This window comes from Heteronotia binoei, chromosome 2 (assembly GCF_032191835.1).
Source record: "Heteronotia binoei isolate CCM8104 ecotype False Entrance Well chromosome 2, APGP_CSIRO_Hbin_v1, whole genome shotgun sequence".
Classification (NCBI taxonomy): Eukaryota; Metazoa; Chordata; class Lepidosauria; order Squamata; family Gekkonidae; genus Heteronotia; species Heteronotia binoei.
This window is the reverse complement of record NC_083224.1, coordinates 58,932,060-58,953,096: the sequence shown is the minus strand read 5'-3', so window position 1 is coordinate 58,953,096 and position 21,037 is coordinate 58,932,060. Positions and strand designations below refer to the sequence as shown.

Sequence of the window (21,037 nt, the reverse complement as noted above, 5' to 3'; positions counted from 1 at the left end):
AGCAAGCATCAACTGGACCCTGTCAAAAGCAGGGAGTATGTTTTCCTTCAAGACCTCAGCCTTTACCAACCAGCATTACTTCCATTTTGGAGTCTCAACTTGTTCACCCTTAAGCATTTAACCGCAGTATTAAGGAACAGGTTTAGGACCTCTAGCAGCAACATCAAACAATTTGGATATATAGAGCTGGAAGTCATCAGCATATTTATGGCAGCCTACTTCAGATTCAACAGCAGCTCCACGGTGCAGAGTGGTAAGCTGCAGTACTGCAGTCCAAGCTCTCTGCTCACGACCTGAGTTCGATCCCTGCAGAAGCTGGGTTCAGGTAGCCAGCTCAAGGTCGACTCAGCCTTCCATCCTTCCGAGGCCAGTAAAATGAGTACCCAGCTTGTTGGGGGGAAAGTGTAGATGACTGGGGAAGGCAATGGCAAACCACCCCGTAAAAAGTCTGCCATGAAAACGTCATGATGCAACGTCATCCCAGAGTCGGTAACGATTGGTGCTCGCACAGGGGACGACTACCTTTACCTTTTTACTCCAGATCCACAAATGACATCCTTGAAAGCCTTTACATAGAGATTGACTAGCATGGAGGATAAGAATGAGGACTGAAGAACCCTCCAAGAGAAATCACACACTGATGACAGTTGGCCTACAACAGCAACCCTCTGAAGCAGGACCAGATCTACATGTTTTTTGAGGGGGGGCAAAATTAAAAAATGATGCCCCCTTATGGGCCATTCTATCTTATGGTCTCATATAATACAATAGACTCCATAGCCAATTTGGCACCCACCCCTCCGTCGGTGCCGGAGCAAGCACCCCCCTCTGCTCCCCCTCGATCCAGCCCTGCTCTGAAGCTTACTCATAAAGAATGATTTAAACCAATCTAAGGTAGAACCCAGAGGTCTCAACAAGATGGCTGCTGATATATTCCGTAACAGAGAGGCATAGCCCTAGTTATAGCCCAGCTTGAAGCCAGACGAAAGGCCTGGAGAATGTGTCATCCAAGAAGACCTTGAGTTGTTCTGCCATCACTTTTTCTATTTGCTTGCTGAGCAAGAACAAATTAGAGACTGGGTGGTACTTGGCACATCATTTCCCTCTAGCAATGGTTTTTTAAGTAGTAGACAAATGACTGCCTGTTTAATGACTGGGCAAAGGTGCCCAGTGACCAATTTATGATGGGCATCAAGGCCTTAAGGATGCACACTTAGAAAATTTCAGTAACCAGGATGGACAGAGGGCCAAGGTACAAGTGGTACAGTAGCTTGCAATCTGGTTCCTTTCACAAACTATTGGGTCTGCAGGGCAGCCCATGTACATGTGGAGCTGGTTTAGGTGGCTCAGTACCCAGTAGAAAAGGATCCACAAACTCCTATATAACACAGTCCTTTGAAGAGGATGAGGAAAATGCTCCCTACGTGTCCACTTTTATGCAAAAATGCTGAACTGAAAGATTGTGAAGCTTCTTGTAAGCCAACCACTGCATCAGTCTGTGGGGCTCTCCAGATGACCACCACTGGTGCTTGAATGGAAAGCTAAGCTTCATTTATTCTCTATAACAAGAAACTGCGGGTTTAAGTCTCACTGGATGTTAAGCCCTGATCTCCTGAGCCATACTTATAAATAAAGGATATTCTGCACATTCTCTGAAGTAATCTTCGATTTGTTATCTGTTTCAGGGCAAGGCTGTAGCATTAAAAAAGAAAAGCAGGTTGCAGAGCGAAATTTTGGTGAGTGGAAGCTCAGATTAATCCCTGCTAAACCCCAGCTCAGGGTCAGCCTTGCTTTTGTGCCAAACTGTAGGAAATTACCCGCGGGCTAGTCCCGGTGCCCCGCAGACCGCCCAGCTACTCCTGAGGAGGTGCTGAATTTGCAGCTCGCAGCTGCTGGCCGTCTATTCCTGGCTCTCCCTCCCGCCTAGACAGGTGGGCCAGGGGGGAAGGGGAGAGAAGGGGGAGGCCCAGAGGGCGGATGCGGGTAATATAAAACCCCCCAGATGCCCCTGCTGAGCGCAAAGGGACCCCCCGCCGTCTTGAGCAGAACAAGCAGAGATCCACCGCTGCACAGCTTCCACTCCTGGAATCCGGTGTTATCCTCTCCCCGGCCAGTATCACCCTCCCCCATTTCCCCGCCGAACACAGAACCAGCCCACCTCCAGAAGCAGAGAGCGGAGCCCCAATTTCTACCGATGTCCGACCAAGAGGCGGCCCCGGCGGCTCCAGAGGCCGCCCCAGCCGAAGCTCAGCCTGCCCCGACAGCTGCACCTGTACCTGCTCCCGAACCCGAGGCCGCGCCGCCAACCCCAGCGCCTGAGCCTGCTCCCGAGCCGAAGAAGCCCAAAGGCCGTGAGTGAGGCCCAAGGGAGGTGGGACATGGTGGCGTGGGAGGCAGCAGGGAGGGAAGGGGAGAAAAGACGCGCTCCCCGTTTCTCCCAAGCCCAAGATGGGCGCCTGAGTCCCCGCTTAGACGGGCATTTCTTTTGTGCTACCCAAACCCAAAGCCCCACAAAATGCGCTTATCAGACGTTCATTCACACGTGACGAGCAGTAACTGGCTTTAAAACTATCTCCCGCTCTTTCGGAAGATTCGATGGGGGCTAAGACGGGAACTCACCGCGTGCCGTGCTCCGCTGAGGAGCGCCCAATGGGGGCGGCATGGCTGTGGCGTCGATTTTTTTTTAAAAAAATTATTATTCCTTTGCTGGGCGCCCTTGTTCTCTCGCTGAGACGCACGCACCGACAGCCGCGCTCTAAGCCCGGAAATGAGATGGGCACCATATTATTGTTGTTTTATTTTATGCATGCTTATAGGAGCATATTAAGGCAAGTCTGGAAAGCCATTTCTACCCCCCTCCCCCCCTTGGAGAAGTGCGGCAGGCAGGTCCATAGGTTGGAGTCTTCTCAAAAACAAGGTTCTCAGGGCGTTTTACAGAGTACGACAGTTATAATGATAAATAGCTGTAATGAGCAGGAAAGAGAACGTTCAAAACAGAATAGCAAAACCAGAATAAATAAATAAGGTGGCAGAAAGTACAGAACTCTCATTAATAAAGGAGACCCATAAAATCCTTCACAACTAGCTTCTGTGATAGCTTCTCACGGTGTATTAGGTGGAACTGGCCCTTGGAGGATTTATGCACATACCTGCAACAGGCAGTTATTAGTAAAATAGGATAGAAAGCAAATGGGGCTGGAGATGGATGAGAAAGTGTTTTAGAGGGGTGTATGAAAGTGACAGGAGGACTGGTTGCTAATGCTGTGCAGGCACACTTGGATTTCATGCCTGGTTTTGCCAGTCCCCCTCCCCCTCCCTTAAATATTGAATTAGAGGTAGTGGTCAAGAGAAAGCACAAGCACCTCCTCCTCTTATACTATTGCTTTTCTGTTGCCCACATTGGCAGGGTTTTGTGTATGATTTAAAAATGGCTTCCCCCATTTTCTTTCAGATATATTTTTTTTGTAAGTGATGCTTTTCCATCCAAAAGTCATAGCATCTGTGATAATGTCCTAAGAAATGCATAGAAGAGAGAACTTTATTAATCTGGTCTCTTCTGTTGTTGCACTGAGAGGTAGAGAAACCATGATTGGTAAATTGCCCCCTCTGAATCATGAACACTTTAAACTTGTTTTCATCAGCAACAATGCTTTCCATACCCTGCTCCCTTTCGAAATCCATTATGTCTGAACTGGCTTGTATGCTCTTGACTCTGAAGAGGGATCTTGGCTTGCATAGCATGGTGGTTAAGAGCTGGAGTTCTCCAGTACAAATCAGATCTAACTGAAAGCAAGCCACTATCTCAGTTTCAAATTTTAGGAGTTATGAAGATTATTGAGACAACATTTATAGAGATCTTGGTAATTTTTGTGAGTATTCTGGAAAAAAAATCTAAATAATGGTTGGAGCAGCCACTTACTGATAGTCTGAAGCATGAAACTGCAGTTTTGTTACTGGAAAGCAGTCACTGGAGGAGGGCAATATGGAGGGGGCATGATGCTAGAGAAAGAAAAATTTAACTTCTTCTTGTTCCATTTCTCTCCTGGAAGTTCCCCAGAAAAGAAAAAAGACAAGCATTGTGGGTTTTCCCCCTATGAGGCTTAAAGGAGTTCAGGAGAGACATACATTTCTGATCAGGGAAGGTAAAGGGAGAGTTAAATCCTACCAGGAGTACCAGTCATACAGCTCAGTGCAACATGTTGTTGGACCTAAATCGTTAAACATAAAGGGGATTTCTAGGAGGAGAGTATTGTGGATTAGTACAGCATAAAGAATGGGTTGGTGGGGAGGAAGGGGAAATGCCTTACTAATATATTTATATCTGTGGTGACAGCATCCCCTAGTCAACCAGTGAATCTGACGGTGGACGATGTGAATGACAACTCTGTGACTTTGACGTGGGATGCACCAGAACAAGTTGGCCCCAAAGGCCTGGATGGATACTTGGTGGAATACCGCAAAGACGGAAGTAGGCTTTACTCCCTTGTAAGCATGAAGCTGCATGTATTAATGTGGAAAACAGCACTGCATGTTGAGTGTAATTGTTTTATTCTGTATTGATGTATCCAGAAGCAGTAATCAGGAAAAAATGCATTATAGTTTTTGAGGGATGCTTGCTTGAAAACTGTTCTGTGAGGAGTGCAAAGGAGTCTAATATTGTTGGTCCGTATCTGATATACTGCAAGTTTAAGATGAGGAAAGCTTTGAATGCTAAAAGAAGCAAATTGAAACTTCTGAGATAAGGAGATACTACATAGGGTAACTGCTCCTGTTGACAGTACAGTCCTAATCAGAAATGTACTCTTGAAAGTCCATTGAAGTCAGTGAGGCTTAGGGGGGCGTACTTCTGCTCAGGACTACACTGTAAGGCTCCATTCTTAAAACCAACTTCTTGGGAGTAAGCCCTGTTGAATAAAATGGGACTTGTGACCTATTAAACTACTGAGTGTTGCCATGCTTCTCTTCAGTGCATAAGAAGCAGATCTGGCATGCTGGGCAGGAAAAGTTGCACATGCAGAACATCTGCTTACTGTGGAATTATTCAAAAAGAAAAGCTGCCTGTCACTCAGGAAACTACTGTATATGCATCATAGTTATGATCTTAGCGTGCAGACTCTTGTATGGAATATCAATGGGAGGGGCTATTTTGAAGCCAGAGCCCTTCATGTAGTGGTGACAGGTACAATGCAAGACTTTGCTTCCAAGCAGTGTTTCTTCCCTGAAACACAGAAAACACAATGAAACTATATTATATATTGTGAAAGATGTAGACTCTGTATAAAATGCCACAATTTAAAAACTGAATAATACTAAGAGCTCAAATGTTACATTTATGAGCAGTTTGGTTTACAGACCACCGATGGATTGATCATGGCTGGCTTCACCCCTCCCACGGAAGAGTTAGCCTTACCCAAGGAATATGCCATTATTATAAATAATAATCCCTGCTCTTTGAATGGGGCAATTTATTCTGAAAATAATGTTCATTCCAGGAAGCTGATGTATTTGAAGTAGGTTGGCTAGTTGGGGTGTCTGATGAGCTATACTTGGATGAATAAGTTATCATAAATAAATAATTTTTCGTTTTACTCTTTCATGGTTGTAGATTGCTTTCTGTATTCCAAATTGTTTGTTGAATATTTTATTTGAACCAGATTCAACATGCATAAATGCATCATCCTGTATTTATCACTTCGTGGCTGCCTGGTGTTCTTAGAAGCCTTTTGTCATAGCTTGGTAGCCATTTGCTTGATTGAGACCATGGTAAAACTTAACCTTTGTTGTGCTTAGAATCTTTTGAATGTGAGCCAGAAACATTCACTGTCAGTATAATACAAATGTTTATAAAGATGGACTAGACATGCTCATGGAAGAAACATGTCCAGATGTTGCCAAGAGAATGGTCCATTTCCAATAGTGATAGGTGGAAAATAAGTAGGAGGTAGTCTGTGGTTCTTTAGGACATCACACTCCATCAAATTTGGTTGGAAAAGACAGAAATGCTCAGTAAAGTGTGGTTAATTTGTTTTTTTAAAAATCCCAATACTTTGTAAACATTGATCGAAGTCCCATTGTATTCAGTGGAGTTTACTCTCATGTAACTTGCATAGGGCTGTAGACTTCACTTATTGTCAGGAAAGAATATTGTAGGTGGGCATGTTTTAACATTTTATTATTTTATTTACTTCATTTATATACTACCTTTGTTCCCAGTGGGGTCGCAAAGGGACATTCTTCTACATTCCATTTTACCCTTACACCAATCCTGTGAGGTAGGATAGCCTGAGAGTGTGACTAGCCCAAAGGCACCCAGCTAGCTTCTGTGGCAGAGTGGAGATTTGAACCTGGATCTCCCTAGATTTGGACCTGGAGATTTGAACCTGGATCATTTGAATCTCTACACCATACTGGCAGAAATGTTAATGTTTTAGAGCAGATTTCTTGTCAATATTTTAAACATAAATTCTTTGCTAACGAACCACTTGCTTCTAATTACTTCTCTATCCTGTCTTTGTATTTTTGCTGTAGCTACAGACTGGGTTGCTGCCAATGAAAAACCTTTCCTCTCTACCCGCTACGTAATCCGCAATCTAACATCTGGAGATAAGATTCACATTTGTGTAAAAGCTGTGAAGGGTGATGGAATTAGTGAACCTGCTGCCCTGGACCAGCCACTCCTCATCAGAGAGATTCTTGGTACGTATCTTCAACTCAGACATATATGCATGTAGTGTGTTAGAAAATATCATTATTTGATTTACACTTCAATTAATTGTATACACTAACATTGATTGTACAGGAAGGCTGTTTTGATCAATAGCGGCTCAGTTTTAACTGCACATGTATTAGGTTCCTGAATCAATTGATGGCTATGCAGGAAGGATGAATTACATTATTTAAACTGTCTTGCACTTTACAATGCAACTCAATTTCAGCCTTATTTATTTTTAATTTATTTTTAAATTGTATATGCCACCTTTCTACTCAAATAGGGTCTCCAAGGCCAGTCTGAATCCCTTTATGGCTTTCCTAGACTTTAGGAACCTACATAATGGTGATCCTAGCATCCTCAGTCTGTTGTCACTGCAGCTATAACTTGCTTTGGTGTACTGTTGTAGTAGGAAGACTGCATTGCTGTATGCAATTTGAGGCTGTGTAGCCTGGCTTTAGCTGATTCTCTTTTGCCTACTTGTCATTTTCTTTTTCCTTTTAAAATGTGCCCATTTTTAAATTGTTGCAGTAGGATAAAAAGGAGACTTATAGTCCATTCCTAGACTATTAACTTTAATGGGTTTAGAAGGGTGTAACTGTTTAAATTTGCACTGTACTTATTATGTGTGAAATCCTTTTTAATAAATACCCTCCACCCAAAGTTCAGTTCATTTTCCTACTGTTTTTGCCTAAAGTGGTATGGTCAGAACCATATATATGTGATGTCATTGGAATGGAGACCAAACTATGGAAAACTTGCATTACTGGCCATGGTTTTAAGCATGCTTTCATATCTAAATTAAATGCATCTTTGGGGCTTATAATGACTTAGCATGAACATAAACCTACAAACCTGTTCTTCAGAATACGGAAATAAAATGACCTAGCCAGGCCTTGATTCAGCAGGAGCTCACAGGAGTGCAGCTTCTAAACCTTTCTGAGGGTTCCCACTCCTCCTCCCCACCTAGATTGTCCATTGAATAGTACAGGGGTCCCCAATCCCTAGGCTGTGGACCGGTACCGGTCCGTGGCCTGCTAGCTACTGGGCCACAGAGTGAGACAGAGACCTTTGCCTACTCATTTAAAGACCCCCATGGGGAGCAGGGATGGGGTGTGGGTGTGGGGGCAGCCTAAGGCAACAAAAACCCCAGCATCCCCATCCCCACCGGTCCGTGGAAAAATTGTCTTCCACAAAATGGATCCTTGGTGCCAAAAAGGTTGGGGGCCACTGGAATAGTAGGTGCAGCTGCATAACAATCCCTGGATTAGGAGAGCGGGCAACCAGCCAGCCACCAGGGCTTTGCCACACCCCCAGCTGCCCTCATTAACCCCTGGCCCATGCCACTCTTTCTCCACTTCTTATGTGATTTTGGGTGGTGAGTGGCTTGCTGATCTTTTGACTGTGGGGTGGGGGGTGGTCCAGGAGAGCTCCAGGCAAGCGGGCCTGCTTGGGCTGGCTGGATCTCGAGCAGCCCAAGCAGGCCTCGCTTGCTTGGGGCTCTCCTTTCATTGGGTTGCTTTGGGCTGGGGGCAGCGGCATATGCAAATGAGTTATGCTAATGAGCTCCACCACCTATTTTTCTACAAAATGACCCCTGGACCTAGATGGGATCCTAACCTAGTCTAGTTAACTTGGGCCCTTTCTGCACCTCAGTTTCCTTCACTTTTGCTATGCATCACAATCAGGAGTCCCCCCCCCCTTCTACATTCCCCTGTTCAATCCAATTGCATTTTGTTTTTCTTACTGCATTGATCCCCCCCTCACTTCGACTCAGAGCCCATTTGCAGTCTGCCCTCCCCCACCCAGGCTTGTCAAGAGTTCTATTTGTGACGATTTATCCTTTTAGTTTGCTTCCAAGCCTTTAAAAACATACACATTTCTTCAGACTTTTCCTCCTTCCTCTCCTCACAGACCAGTTCGCTCCTTATCAGTCAGTTTTCCATGTCTTTTGAAACAGAAGAATAGGAAATTAATTTCCTTTGTCTGACTTGTTTGCAGGAATAGCCAGTTAGCTTGGTTGGTATACAGTGCTATTAACAGCAAGGTTATTGATTTGATTTCCCTTTTGGGCAATTTTGTTTTTGGAAAAAAAAAGTTTTCTTTTAAGTTGACTCTGACCACAAACATTTCAAACATGAAGCTATTGCTGTGGAACCTGCTCTGGGGCAGCAGCAGCTTGTTTTAAAACACACACAAGTCTAGTCCATCTCAACATCTGGTCTTCCCCTTTTGTCATCTCATTTCCAAATAACAATGTAGGGGGGGAACTCACCTCCCCCTCATGAACCTCCTCCACCAAGCAGCCGCACAGCAGCCTCGCTGCTGGCTCTCGGCCAAGTAGCTGCCATCTCCTCTCACGAAAATTTTAAAGCATTCCATGTCAATAATTTTTTTCCCTCAATCCATCCTGGATTAGCATTAAACTCCTTGACTACTGATGAAGGGGGGGAGAGAACACAAATGGTGACCCCATAGTAAATTCAAGCTGGAAGATCTATTTCAAAAGACACATTTGAAAGACCTTGTGTTCCTAATAATAATAATAATAATAATAATAATAATAATAATAATAATAATAATAATAATAACAACTATTTATTTGTACCCCGCCCTCCCCGCAAGCAGGCTCAGGGTGGCTCACAACATGTGAATACAGTATACAATAAAACCATGTGCAATCTATTATAAATTCATATACAATTTCAATATAAAATCATCCTTAAAATCATTAAAATTACATTAAACAAGATTATGGTGCTATAATTAAGATCTTTCATAAAATCCAGTGATTAAAACATAAAACATAGAACATATCCAACAGGACTTTCTTGGCTCGGTTTATGTGAAGGCTAGTTTAAAGAGGTAGGTCTTACAGGCCCTGCGGAATTGATCTAAGCATCGCAGGGCCCGTACCTCCTCCGGGAGTTGGTTCCACAGTAGGGGGGCCACTACAGAGAAGGCCCGATCCCGGGTGGACTTCAATCTGGCCTCCTTTGGCCCAGGGATATTCAGCTGGTTCTTTCCAGCTGACCTCAGTGCTCTCTGGGGTTCAATAAGGTAAGTAGACCCTCCAGAAGGAGAGCCACATAAACAAACAGGATTTAAAAGGGGACTGTATATTTTAAAAAAGCTATCATGAAGGTAGAATGCCACCAGGGGGGTGGGAGCTTTCCAGTGTTCTGCACTGAGTGTCACATGTATGACTATCTGCCCACAGGACAGAAGTCTTGGGTGTATGCTCGATGCAAGGAGCTCCTGGTACTCAGGGAACGAGTCCGTACCCTTGAGGCCAAGGTGACTGACCTGGAGAAGCAGAGACAGTCAGTTAGGCACTCGGAAAAGACTCTCGGGGACGTATTAGATGAGCCCCACTCTGAACGTGGCAGTCCTGTTTCTGCCAGGGAGCATGAGGGTCGAGAGGGAACGGCACTGTGCTGAGGATAAGGGGAATGAGCCCTCAGAAGGGACCTCTTCTTCAGTTGGTGAGCGGGTATCCTTTTGCGCCAAGGAACCATCCTTGGGCAGGGAGAGAGGGAGGGTCTTGGTAGTTGGGCAGGGAGAGAGGGAGGGTCTTGGTAGTTGGTGATTTGATCCTTAGGCAAGTAGACAGCTGGGTGGCAAAACTGCGTACTGACTGTATGGTGACTTACCTGCCTGGTGCAAAGGTAGCAGACATTACGGGTGTTGTGTTGTAGTGCTGGGGAGGAGCCAGTGGTTGTGGTGCATGTTGTCACCAACAATGTGGGGAAATGCAGTCGTGAGGTCCTGGAGGAAAAATTTAGGCTGTTAGGCGGGAGACTTAAGGCCAGGACCTCCAAGGTAGCCTTCTCAGAAGTGCTACCTGTTCCACGTGCAGGGCTGGAGAGACAGGCACAAATTAGAAGTCTCAATGTGTTGATGAGACGATGGTGTAGGAAGGAAGGGTTTAAGTTTGTTAGGCACTGGAATGCTTTCTGGAACAAGCGGGAGCTGTACAAAAGAGACGGTCTCCACTTGTCCCCAGATGGAACCAAGCTGCTGGCACTTAAAATCAAAAAGGTGGCAGAGCAGTTTTTAAACTAAATCTTGGGGGAAAGCTGACAGGAAATGAAATGTCTCTGGTTTGGGAGGACTCATCTCAAAGTGATGAAGGGTTAGCTGTTACTTTTCTACCGGGTAATGGATCAGAGTTGTCCACTGAGATGGTGACAAACAGTATGGAGTGTCTGCCAAAGTCTCGAGGCAGCAGGAGGAAGGTTGCGGGCCTAACTTGCCTGGGAAATTATAGATTTGTATACAAATTCTAGAAGTGTTTGAAGTAAAATTGGTGAGTTGGAATGTTTAGTGTTGGGGGAAAACACAGACATTGTGGGAATTTCAGAAACTTGGTGGAGTGAGGAGAATCAGTGGGACGCGGTGATTCCTGGATATAAGTTACGGTATATTGGGAGGGAAGGATCGGAGGTGGGGTGGCTCTGTATGTCAGAGAGGGTATACAGTCCAGTAAGACTGAGGTCAAAGAATTAGATTCCCTTATAGAAATGCTTTGGGTCGAAATAGAGGGCCCAAAAGGAAATTTAACTATGGGAGTTTGTTATCGCCCACCAAATCAAAATATAGAGGATGATTATAATATGATGGAAGGATTAAAGATAGCGGCTAAATGTAAAAACTGTGTCATAATAGGTGATTTTAACTACCCGCAGATTGATTGGGTCAATATGTGTTCTGGTCGAGAGAAAGAGATTGAGTTTCTAGATGCTCTCAATGACTGTGCTATAGAGCAGATGGTCACAGAACCTACCAGGGGTGGGGCGATCCTGGATTTGGTCCTAAGTAATGCCCAAGACTTGGTGAGAGATATAAAAGTGATCCCACCGCTTGGGAGCAATGACCATAACATTATTGATTTCACCATTTGTATAAATAGAGAGTTGCCCCAAAAGACAAGCACAACCACGTTTAACTTTAAAAGGGGTAAATTCTCTGAGATGAGGAGGCATGTGAAGAGGAAACTGAAAGGAAAGGTAAATACAGTCAAAACCCTTGCGGAAGCTTGGAGGCTATTTAAAACTACATCCTAGAAGCTCAGATAAAATATATACCACAAGTTAGGAAAGGCATAAACAGGTATAAGAAAAGGCCAGCATGGTCAACAAACAAAGTAATGGAAGCTGTAAAAGGTAAGAAGGACTCCTTTAAGTGGTGGAAAGCTAATCCAAGTGAGATTAATAAAAGGGAACACAGGCTGTGGCAAATCAAATGTAAGATTGTGATCAGGCAGGCAAAAAGGGACTATGAGGAGTATATTGCAAAAAAACATAAAGACCAACAATAAAAATTTCTTCAAATATATTAGAGGTAGGAAACCAGCCAGGGAGGCAGTGGGGCCCTTGGATGACCAAGGGGTAAAAGGATTACTGAAGGAGAATAGGGAAATGGCTGAGAAGCCGAATGCATTTTTTGCCTCAGTCTTCACTGTGGAAGATGAAAAGTGTTTGCCCGCTCCAGAACCACTAATTTTGGAAGAGGTGTTGAAAGACCTGAGTCAGATTGAGGTGACAAGAGAGGAGGTCCTACAACTGATTGACAAATTAAAAACTAATAAGTCACCAGGTCCTGATGGCATACATCCAAGAGTTCTGAAAGAACTCAAAGTTGAACTTGTGGATCTCCTGACAAAAATATGTAATCTTTCATTGAAATCTGCCTCCGTTTCTGAGGACTGGAAGGTAGCAAATGTCACCCCCATCTTTAAAAAGGGTTCCAGAGGAGATCCAGGAAATTACAGGCCAGTCAGTCTGACTTCAATACCAGGAAAGTTGGTAGAAAGCATTATCAAGGACAGAATGAGTAGGCACATTGATGAACACAAGTTATTGAGGAATACTCAGCATGGGTTCTGTAAGGGAAGATCTTGCCTCACTAACCTGATCCAGTTCTTTGAGGGGATGAACAAACTTGTGGACAAAGGGGACCCAATAGATGTTGCTTACCTTGACTTCCAGAAAGCTTTTGATAAAGTTCCTCATCAAAGGCTCCTTAGTAAGCTCGAGAGTCATGGAGTAAAAGGACAGGTCCTCTTGTGGATCAAAAACCGGCTAATTAATAGGAACCAGAGAGTGAGTATAAATGGGCAGTCTTCACAGTGGAGGAAGGTAAGCAGTGGGGTGCCCCAGGGCTCAGTATAGCGCCCCATGCTCTTTAACTTGTTCATTAATGATCTGGAGTTGGAAGTAAGCAGTGAAGTGGCCAAGTTTGCAGATGACACTAGATTGTTCAGGGTGGTGAGAACCAGAGAGGATTGTGAGGCACTCCAAAGGGATCTGTTGAGGCTGGGTGATTGGGCGTCAACGTGGCAGATGAGGTTCAATGTGGCCAAGTGGAAAGTAATGCACATTGGGGCCAAAAATCCCAGCTACAAATACAAGTTTATGGGTTGTGAACTGGCAGAGACTGACCAAGAGAGAGATCTTGGGGTCGTGGTAGATAACTCAATGAAAATGTCAAGACAGTGTGCGATTGCAATAAAAAAGGCCAGTGCCATGCTGGGAATTATTAGGAAGGGAACTGAAAACAAATCAGCCAGTATCATAATGCCCCTGTATAAATCGATGGTGCGGTCTCATTTGGAATACTGTGTACAATTCTGGTCACCGCACCTCAAAAAGGATATTATAGCATTGGAAAAAGTGCTGAAAAGGGCAACTAGAATGATTAAAGGTTTGGAACACTTTCCCTATGAAGAAAGGTTAAAATGCTTGGGGCTCTTTAGCTTGGAGAAACGTCAACTGCGGGGTGACATGATAGAGGTTTACAAGATTATGCATGGGATGGAGAAAGTAGAAAAAGAAGTACTTTTCTCCCTTTCTCACAATACACGAACTCGTGGGCATTCAATGAAATTGCTGAGCAGTCAGGTTAAAATGGATAAAAGGAAGTACTTCTTCACCCAAAGGGTAGTTAACATGTGGAATTCACTGCCACAGGAGGTGGCGGCGGCTATGAGCATAGCCAGCTTTAAGAGGGGATTGGATAAAAATATGGAGCAGAGGTCCATCAGTGGCTATTAGCCACAGTATATATATATGTGTGTGTGTGTTTGTGTGTGTGTGTGTGTGTGTATATATATATATATATATATATATATATACACACACACACACACATATATTGGCCACTGTGTGACACAGAGTGTTGGACTGGATGGGCCATTGGCCTGATCCAACATGGCTTCTCTTATGTTCTTACACACCCAGTGTGAAACTAACCAATCAGGAGAGACCAACCCCACAACACTACCTGGGTTTTGTCTTTGGTATGCAGAATATATACTCTGCAATTCCCAATAGAAATCAGAGAGGGAAAAATATGCAGAATGCAGGTACAGCATTCGAAGTAAACCCCAACTGACTCGACTTCAGTGAAAATCAGAAATAAGCTGTGTATGCAGAAGGGGCCTTGGATGGGTAGAGAGATGCAGGAATCATGTCCTGCCCTCATGATGCCAAGATGGGCAAGGCAAGGCATAGTGTGGAGAAAAGATGTGAAAACGGAAGGGAGGAAGATTCCCTGAGAGCAGCAATCTGTGCATCAGAGAGTAAAGGGAAGGATAGTTAGTGTCCTGGTTTCTCTGTCTCTCTGACTCTCTTATAAACCCCCTCTGAAGTCTGGGGCTAAGAGACAGCACAAAGTCCTTCACTTACAAAAAGGCAACCTCCCCAGCTCCTTCATCCATCACCAGCAGTACATGTGTCTGGAGAGCAGAGCAAGATGGTGTGCACTGCATAAATATAATCCAGTTCTGAAAATAAATTTTGGGCAGTTATGTTTTCAGTCCTGTCAAACAAAAATTGCCTGAAAGTCTTGGTACATTTCCGCTTTCACCAGGGAAATGGTGATAACATTGCTGAGGTCAACACAATAACATGATAATAAATTCACTGCATTTAAAAAAATCATACCTAATGAAGCAGCAGCAGTAATGCTGCTCAGTGCTGTAATGTGCTTTAGAAGCTGTATGTACATATCTTCCCCAGCTAGGAACCAAATACCAAGGACCTGTGTAGAGGAGGATATTTTTGAAGTTACAGCTTTCCCTTTTCCTGTGTGGCAAGCTGCCCCTGCCACCACCCTCCTTTTTACACATCTATTCAGGGGCACAAGAACTCTGACTTCCTCTGCATCTGGTCTCCCTGATTCCTTCAGTTCAAATTATGGCAAGGCTCTATATGACCTTTATTACATTTGATAAGTTTAGAAGTACCTTCAGCTTCTTCCCTTATGCTATGGGGCGAGAAAGTATCTTGTGTGGCGTGTGACCCTGTATAACCTGGATAGCAGGATTGCACTTCTGACTAACCTAATTTCAGTTTCCACTGTGGAGAGGAATTATTTTTAGACAAACCTGTTGATGGAAAATGATGAATGCTGGTGATGGACATCTGTATCTGTCAACCAATGTGGAGCTGGGTGCTCAGCTAAAATGTGGCATGTCACTGGGTTTGCTGAAGGACTGCTTTCCCCACTTGTGTAACTGTGACAGTAGGCAAAGAAGGGTGCAGCAGCACTTTTCTTTGGGGGGTAAGAATTCAAAGGCAGTGTTTTTAAATCTGTCCTGACTGAGTCTAATGCATGGCTATTTTTAAGATATTGGCAAGACTTCTCCTGGCAGTTGTTTTGGTACTGCCAAAGCTGAGCAGATGGACCATTTTAGCATGTGCCATAGATATATTTGACTTAAATCTGTATCTGAATATGGTTGTAAGTACATACTTTGTGCAATACTTGGAGAGCTCAGATTCATACGCTCTTCTTGCAATAATCATAATTATGACATTGTCTCACATAATGCAATACAAGATGGATTTTGACACTGGTGTTACCTATGTTTTCCTAAAAGTTAAATTAATTGGGAGCCTGGATCTTAGTGAATTAACTCAAAACACAGGCAACCACTTTCTGTCCATTGATTACAGTTGGTAAAAGAGTAACTTTCCACAACTTGCTTGTGTTGGAAGTGTGCAAATGTGTTGGTGAAGTCATTTCTCCCCCCCCACCCTTCAGCAATTTAAATTCAAAACTGAGCTTGAGAAAAGCATGGTCTGGCTGAATTATACATTGTGTATATATTGTGTGATTGATGTTGGAATTTTAATGTACTTGATTTGAACTAGAAAATTGAGATCACATCATTGCATTTTTTTAAAGTTATTGTGCTTGGTTCATGCCATTGCTTTAGGTACATTTCCTGGAAGAAATTCTGTGTTGTTCTGTAGGAGCAAGTGCTCACAAAAAGTGCTACAGCATCTCAGAGACTGGGGGACTATTTATCCAGTTGGTATAATATCCCACTTCAGATGTTGGGTGTCTCACCTGTGTACCCACTTGTTGGTCTCAGCTAAGCCATCCTCTTGTAGGACATGTTTAATGCTAGTGTGGTGTAGTGGAGAGAATGGTGGACTAGGACCCTGTTAGCTGCTACACGATACAGGGACATTTGCATAGAAATAATTCTTGAGGTGCACAGATTGAATGAATTAATAGCATGGCACCTTTAACCAGGCCTCGGATTCAGTGGGAGCTCACAGGAGCACAGCTCCTGAACCTTTCTGACAGTTCCACCTCCTCCTTCCCACCTTGTCCATTGATTAGTAGGTACAGCTGCATAACAATCCCTGGATGAGCTCCACCACCTTTTTTTCTACAAAACGACCCCTGTGGCTAAATTGTGGTTTATGCAGGGGTCTGCAAAGCTATATATAAATCAGCCACTGGGATATTGGATTTCTCAAGACTGTTATGAAGAAGTGTCAAAAAAGGATTCCAGAGCTAGTTAGGTAAATGAAAATGCTGTTTTAGTTGATGGTTGCAACGTTTGAATTTGTCTGTCTCCCTTCTTGTGTTGCCTATGTATTATACACACGATTGCTGAAATATCATTCCTCTTCATTTTAATCCTGGACCCTTCTCCACATGATCACATTGGAATGTTTAAGCCTCAGAGGCACACATAGATCTTTTATTAAACCCCAGCATAATTCCTTTCACACTCAGGGGACTGCTTGCAATGAGGCAAGCTAGAGTTGCATCCCTGTTATTTGGATTCTAGAGAAGGTGATGACAAGGCATTAAACAGACACAGCAATCTTCTGCATCTCTGGGGAACATATAAAGGTACAGTTCTACCATGGGCTTGTATATACACAACCTTTTGCTTAGAGTTAAGCCTAGGGTTTCACTGCAGGGAATGTGCGGTAGAGTGAAGGACAGCCCGTCATTGATGTTTAGGTACTGAATCAATTACTCTAGAATGTTGATAGAAACACTGTGCTATAGCAAAGCATCTGAACACATATGCATCTCTGGTTTAGGGTGAATGCAAGTGACCATTTAACAAGTCGTGACTTCCCATGGTAGGCAAACATTCTCAGGGATCTGTACAATCTTCCTTGGAAAACAATAGTCTGTATTCAGTCTTAGAGCTGCTATAGTCCAGCATTAGAAGACACTCAGTACAATCTTAAACAAAGTTACATCCTTCTCAGCCTGTTCACTTCAATGAATTCAGAAGGGTATACATCTTTTTTGAACTGAACTGATAGTGAGACAGTGGTATGAGTGACAGTAGGGTGCTTTCCATTTACAATGCAAGAGTTGGTGATGCTGTAAGCCCTAAGAATTAAAAAAGGATACTAAAGTCCCACTACAAAATAAAAACTTGAAAATCAGCAATACTTGTATAGTTATACTGTATAAGGGTAGCTCAGTTACCTGAATTGCATAGGAATCAATTGCAAGATAATAAAAATACATGTAATGTCATTTTGCTCTAGCCATAACTGCATGTTGGGTCACCATATTTTCATTTGCCACTAAAAAAACCACATTTTTTCTGCAAATTGGACCCAACAGAACTGATCTTATAACAGAGAAGGAAGGAAGAAGTTTTCATTGCACATTTTAAAAGGGCAAATAAGCAAGTAATGTTGTATATATCCTCTGAGACTCTCTTCACATGTACAGAGGAAAAAATGGCTTCCCTATGATTCCCAGCAAAAGACTGCAGAAGGCATTTGTTGTAGCCTTAATAAAATAAGTGTATCACCCAAATATTACTCATAGTCTTGTTTATACTTGATCATTGATTTCCAAGGTCTTCTACCAGAATGTGGCAGAATTTTGGCTATAAAAACTAAGCTTTTATAGCCAAAATCTTAACACCTGGCAGATAATTTTCTGAGAAGTGGTGCTTATATCTTATAGGATATGCATTTGGAGTAGAGCTTGTAGAGTGGAACTCTCCCAACACCTGCACCAAGCAACTGATCATTTCGGGATCATCAAATCCTCAACAGCATAGGAACAGTGATGGATGAAAATGGAAGGAGGGAAATTAATAAACAGAAATGTGGGGGGAGAGAACAAAGTAGAAATCTGCAGCAGGAAGGGTTATAATTACATTAGAGGAGCTGATGCTATGCCAAGGAAATGGTGTCAAGCGTATCTAGGTCCAAGGTTCTTGAACTGTGATTATGTAGTGAATCTAAGAGAGCCAGTTTGGTGTAGTGGTTAAGTGCATGGATTCTTATCTGGGAGAACCAGGTTTGATTCCCCACGCCTCCATATGCACCGCACCTGCTGATGTGACCTTGAGTCAGCCACAAGTTGTCTCAGAGCTGTTCTGCTCAAGAGCAGTTTCTGTGAGAGCTCTTGAGGGTGTCTTATGAGGAGGGGAAGGGAAAGGAGATTGTAAGCCTCTCTGAGACTCCTTTAGGTAGTAAAGGGTGGGGTATAAATCCAATCTCCTCTTCTTCTTTTGAGAGAGTTACAGTGCAATCTGATTCAGATGTACTCCAGTCTACTATCATTGATTTCAGTAACTGAAACAGCCATTTAATAAACAGAAAAAAGCACTGTCATCTTGAGGGAAAAAAACAATTCCTTTTAGGCCTAGTGGGTTAACTTTACTATAAAGCAGTAGTCTGCAATCTCTGGAGCCAAATGTGTCTCAGTAGGATGGGTCCTTAAGGAAAGAAAATGAAATATGAGTTGAGATATATTGGAGGGATGGGTAGGATGCTAGAATAACCAATATGTGAAGGGAATGACAGGCAAAGAGTTTTATAAGAGTAAGTACTTCTTAAGAGATGCTCTATGGAAAAAGAAATTATAGAGTTGAATAGCTGCCAAAAATCCAAGGGCAAACCATGCCCTTTCACTAAACAGTGCAAGTGTTATGCCAGCATTCTAAAACAATTACTTAGAGTGCTCCTGTGTATATTTATTACTTATTTTTGAAAACTTGTGTTTGCCCCTTCCATATAAAGTACTCAGAACAAACAGTGTTTGGGCTGTAGAACCTTTATGGATTATTAACATGTCAGTTTTCAGTTATGTTGCATATTTTCAGGTATGCAAGTGGGCTTTATACTGGCTCTGTGGAACTCTTGCTCTGGATTTTTATGTAGTTTATCTCTTCACGAATAAAAATTTGCTGACCCCTGCTATAAAATAAGGGGGGAAATGGATTCCTCTCCTTTTGTAATATTGTGGAATCCACCTAAAAATTGGCAATATGTATCTTAACATTTTCCTGAGAATCATGGGTTGAGGGATTCCTCTGTGATTTCATTGTAAGAGGTCTACAACTCCATTGACCACTTGGTATACTTTTGCTTTGTCCAGAGCATCCCAAGATCCGATTGCCACGCTACTTGAGGCAGGTATATATGAGGACTGTGGGACAGGCAGTGAATCTGCTGATTCCTTTCCGGGTAAGTGGATAATGTATCCAGTTAGTGGCTGGCTGTAATTTAGACACAATTTGAGAAAAAAACTTTTTCAAAGGAGTTAAAAAAGCTAATGAAGGAGAGAGAGAGAGAACAGTAGAAAATACACAGACTTTTAGAGAAGTTCTTTGGGCAGAACATTTCATTTGCCAAGGCATGATGACTGATCATTTTGACCAACTTAAAATGGGGTTTTGTTGAAATTCTGGAAAGAAACTCAGCTAGCAAGATTCATATCTGAAAAAGCAAGGGCTGTAAACAGCCCTGTAAAAGCTATTGAATCTGGGAGTGTACTATGTGAACAATTCCAAGCAGTGTTCAGTTAACACAAACATTTCAGAAAGATGTTTCATTGTTATACTGCAAGTAATGCAAAATCTGTCACCAGGCCTCTTGTCAACATCCTAATCTCAGGAGGCAGATCCACAAATTTTGTTAGTCTTTAAGGTTCTACTGGACTCTTGCTCTTTTCTGCTCTTAATCCTAGAATGCTGTTTAAAACATGTCATATTTGCATTGATCCATGGACTAAAACATATCCAGCTGTCCTCAGCTAGAGCCAAGGCCTTTTTGGCCCTGGGTCTGGCCTTGTGGAACTCTTTACCTGGTGACATCTGCACCTTGTGAGACCTTGCTCAGTTCTGTAGGGTGTGTAGAACAGAAATGTTCCACCAGGCCTACAATTGAGGATCGTAACGGCTCACACTGTAGCTCTCATTATGGCCTTCTCCATGACCAGTCCCTGATCTGCCCAAGGGAGGGAGTGAAGAACAATTTTATGCCATTATTAAGTTCTGTTGATTTTATTATAAACTAAAATTAATTATTCTGTTTATTTTAACCTGTTGTCCGCTGCCCTGAGTCCTTTGGGGAAGAGCAGTCTATAAATTTAAATAACAACAATAGCAACAACAACCACCTCTGCACTGAACATAAGAGGAGCCATGTTGGATCAAGCCAATGACCCATCCAGTCCAACACCCTGTGTCACACAATGGCCAAAAAACCCAGGTGCCTTTAGGAGGTCCATCAGTGGGGCTAGAACACTAGAAGCCCTCCTGTGTTCTGACAGTTTCTTTTAAAATCTTCTGATTTAAAGAGCACTTGCAAAACAAACCACTTTGGCTGTGTCATCAAGTCTGTTATCAGAAAGCAGAGGCGATACGCTTCAGTCTGACTCTCAGGGGCTGGGGTCCAGAGCCTAAAATAACTCCCTGTTGAAAATAGCAAGCCATATGGCTTTCGGTATGGTATGGAACTGATAGCAGTCCATGCCTTTCCTTGGTAAGATCTTGGATAGATGCATTTGTAGACAGAGGCTGCTATGAATCTACACCCCTTCCTTAAAGAGGCAGCTGCCAGAAGCACCTTTGAAACACATTCATATTGGTAATCCACAAGGGTCCTATGAAAGGATGTTGATAAAATGCAGCCCCCATTGCTAGGATGGAAATATGCCTGCTGTTCAAGGCATCTAGAATATGGGTGGTGTTAAAATAAATAAGTGTCTGCATCTGTCCTTCCTTAGTGAATAAGAATCTGAAAAATGTAGGGT

The 21,037-nt window shown here is 43.1% G+C and overlaps 1 protein-coding gene across 1 annotated transcript in view; it reads left to right on the top strand.

The window, feature by feature from the left end:
* Positions 1 to 2,156: 2,156 nt before the first annotated feature.
* The window catches only part of MYBPH (myosin binding protein H), a 37,708-nt gene continuing 18,827 nt past the window's right edge, over positions 2,157 to 21,037 (top strand). The window contains exons 1-4 of the mRNA XM_060231102.1: positions 2,157 to 2,351; positions 4,334 to 4,468; positions 6,529 to 6,696; positions 19,379 to 19,467. Of these exons, the coding sequence (XP_060087085.1) occupies positions 2,195 to 2,351; positions 4,334 to 4,468; positions 6,529 to 6,696; positions 19,379 to 19,467 (549 nt within the window). The 5' untranslated portion in view covers positions 2,157 to 2,194. The remainder of the gene's footprint in view (positions 2,352 to 4,333; positions 4,469 to 6,528; positions 6,697 to 19,378; positions 19,468 to 21,037) is intronic.